Source organism: Kryptolebias marmoratus, unplaced genomic scaffold (genome assembly GCF_001649575.2).
Source record: "Kryptolebias marmoratus isolate JLee-2015 unplaced genomic scaffold, ASM164957v2 Scaffold64, whole genome shotgun sequence".
Classification (NCBI taxonomy): domain Eukaryota; kingdom Metazoa; phylum Chordata; class Actinopteri; order Cyprinodontiformes; family Rivulidae; genus Kryptolebias; species Kryptolebias marmoratus.
The window spans coordinates 10,136-11,585 of record NW_023665798.1 but is presented as its reverse complement, the minus strand read 5'-3'; the positions used below and the strand labels follow the sequence as shown (position 1 = coordinate 11,585).

Sequence of the window (1,450 nt, the reverse complement as noted above, 5' to 3'; positions counted from 1 at the left end):
GTCCAGCTGACAGCAGCTTCACTCCTGAGTCTCCTGGATGATTGTAGCTCAGGTCCAGCTCTCTCAGATGGGAGGGGTTGGAGCTCAGAGCTGAGACCAGAGAAGCACAGCCTTCGTCTGTGATCAGACAGCCTGACAGCCTGCAGACACACACACACACACACGAAATATACAAGATCAGTGTAGGAGCAGGTGATCAATGAATATATTTGTGAATGGGTGTTAGGTCACATGGGTAATCAGCGGTCTATATATTAAGAACCTTTCTTTGTGAGTGTGTGTTCCACCTGGTAGGGGGAAACAGTTTTTGACTGCTGAAGAAGAAGAAACTAGGTGCTGTCAATAGGTTTAAGTGTGTTTGGAACCAGTGATGACATGGCCAAGGCAGAGTTATAGAGTTACGAGTTCTAACTGTTCAGGAGTCTGACGGCAGAGGAGAAGAAACTGTTCTTATGGCGGGATGTTCTGGTCCGAATGGACCGAAACCTTCTGCTTGAGGGGAGTGGTATGAACAGGCTGCTTGCAGGGTGAGCAGGGTCAGCTGTGAACCGACCTGCTCTCCTCACAGTCCTGGAGACGTATAGGTCATGGAGATATGGGAGGCTACAGCCGATCACCTTCTCGGCGGAGCGCACAACGCCCTGCAGTCTGTATCTGTCCTTGGCAGTGGCCCCGGCATACCACACCGTGATGAGCTGAGGATGGACTCGATGATAGCTGTATAGAATTGCACCATCAGCCTGGCTGGCAGCTTAGCTTTCTTCAGCTGTCGCAGGAAGTGCATCCTCTGCTGGGCCTTCTTAATAAGCGAGCTGATGGTTGGCTCCCACTTGAGGTCTTGGTTGATGGTGGTACCAAGGAACCGGTAGCAGGCCACAGTGGTGATGGGGGTGTTGTTAAGGGTGAGGGGCTGTGGCCTTTCTGAAGTCCACAATCATCTCTACTGTTTTCTGGGCATTGAGTTCCATGTTGTTGCTGCTGCACCAGGTCACCAGCTGGTCCACCTCCCACATGTAGGCAGACTCATCACCATCCGAGATGAGCCCGATGAGGTTGGTTTCTGCAGCTCAGTAAACGGTTAAAACATATTCTGCAGGTCCAGAAGTAATACTAATCCTGATAATTAACAAGCTTTGATCATATTGTTGGACTAAAAAAAAAAATTGAAAACAACAAACTAAAGTTAACTACAAGAGCATAAAAATTGTGAAATAAGTTAAAATGTTAAAGTTTCCTTATTTCCCAACAGAAAAAAGTCCAACCCAGGACTCTGATCCTGACCTGAGAGTCTCCAGATGACAGTGTGGACTCCCCAGGGCAGCAGAAAGCAGCTTCACTCCTGAATCCTGCAGGTTGTTGTTACTCAGGTCCAGTTCTTTGAGACCGGAGGACTGGGAGCTGAGGACTGAGGACAGAACTTCACAGCTTCTCTCTGACAGGTTACAGCAAC

General features: G+C 48.8%; 1 protein-coding gene across 1 annotated transcript in view; it reads right to left on the bottom strand.

Annotated features, from left to right (window-relative positions):
• Nucleotide 1: 1 nt before the first annotated feature.
• LOC119616831 (ribonuclease inhibitor) overlaps nucleotides 2-1,450 on the bottom strand; it is a gene marked incomplete at both ends in the record, with an annotated part of 11,579 nt that continues 10,130 nt past the window's right edge. The window contains 2 exons of the mRNA XM_037974461.1: nucleotides 2-140; nucleotides 1,282-1,377. Coding sequence (XP_037830389.1) covers nucleotides 2-140; nucleotides 1,282-1,377 — 235 coding nt within the window. The remainder of the gene's footprint in view (nucleotides 141-1,281; nucleotides 1,378-1,450) is intronic.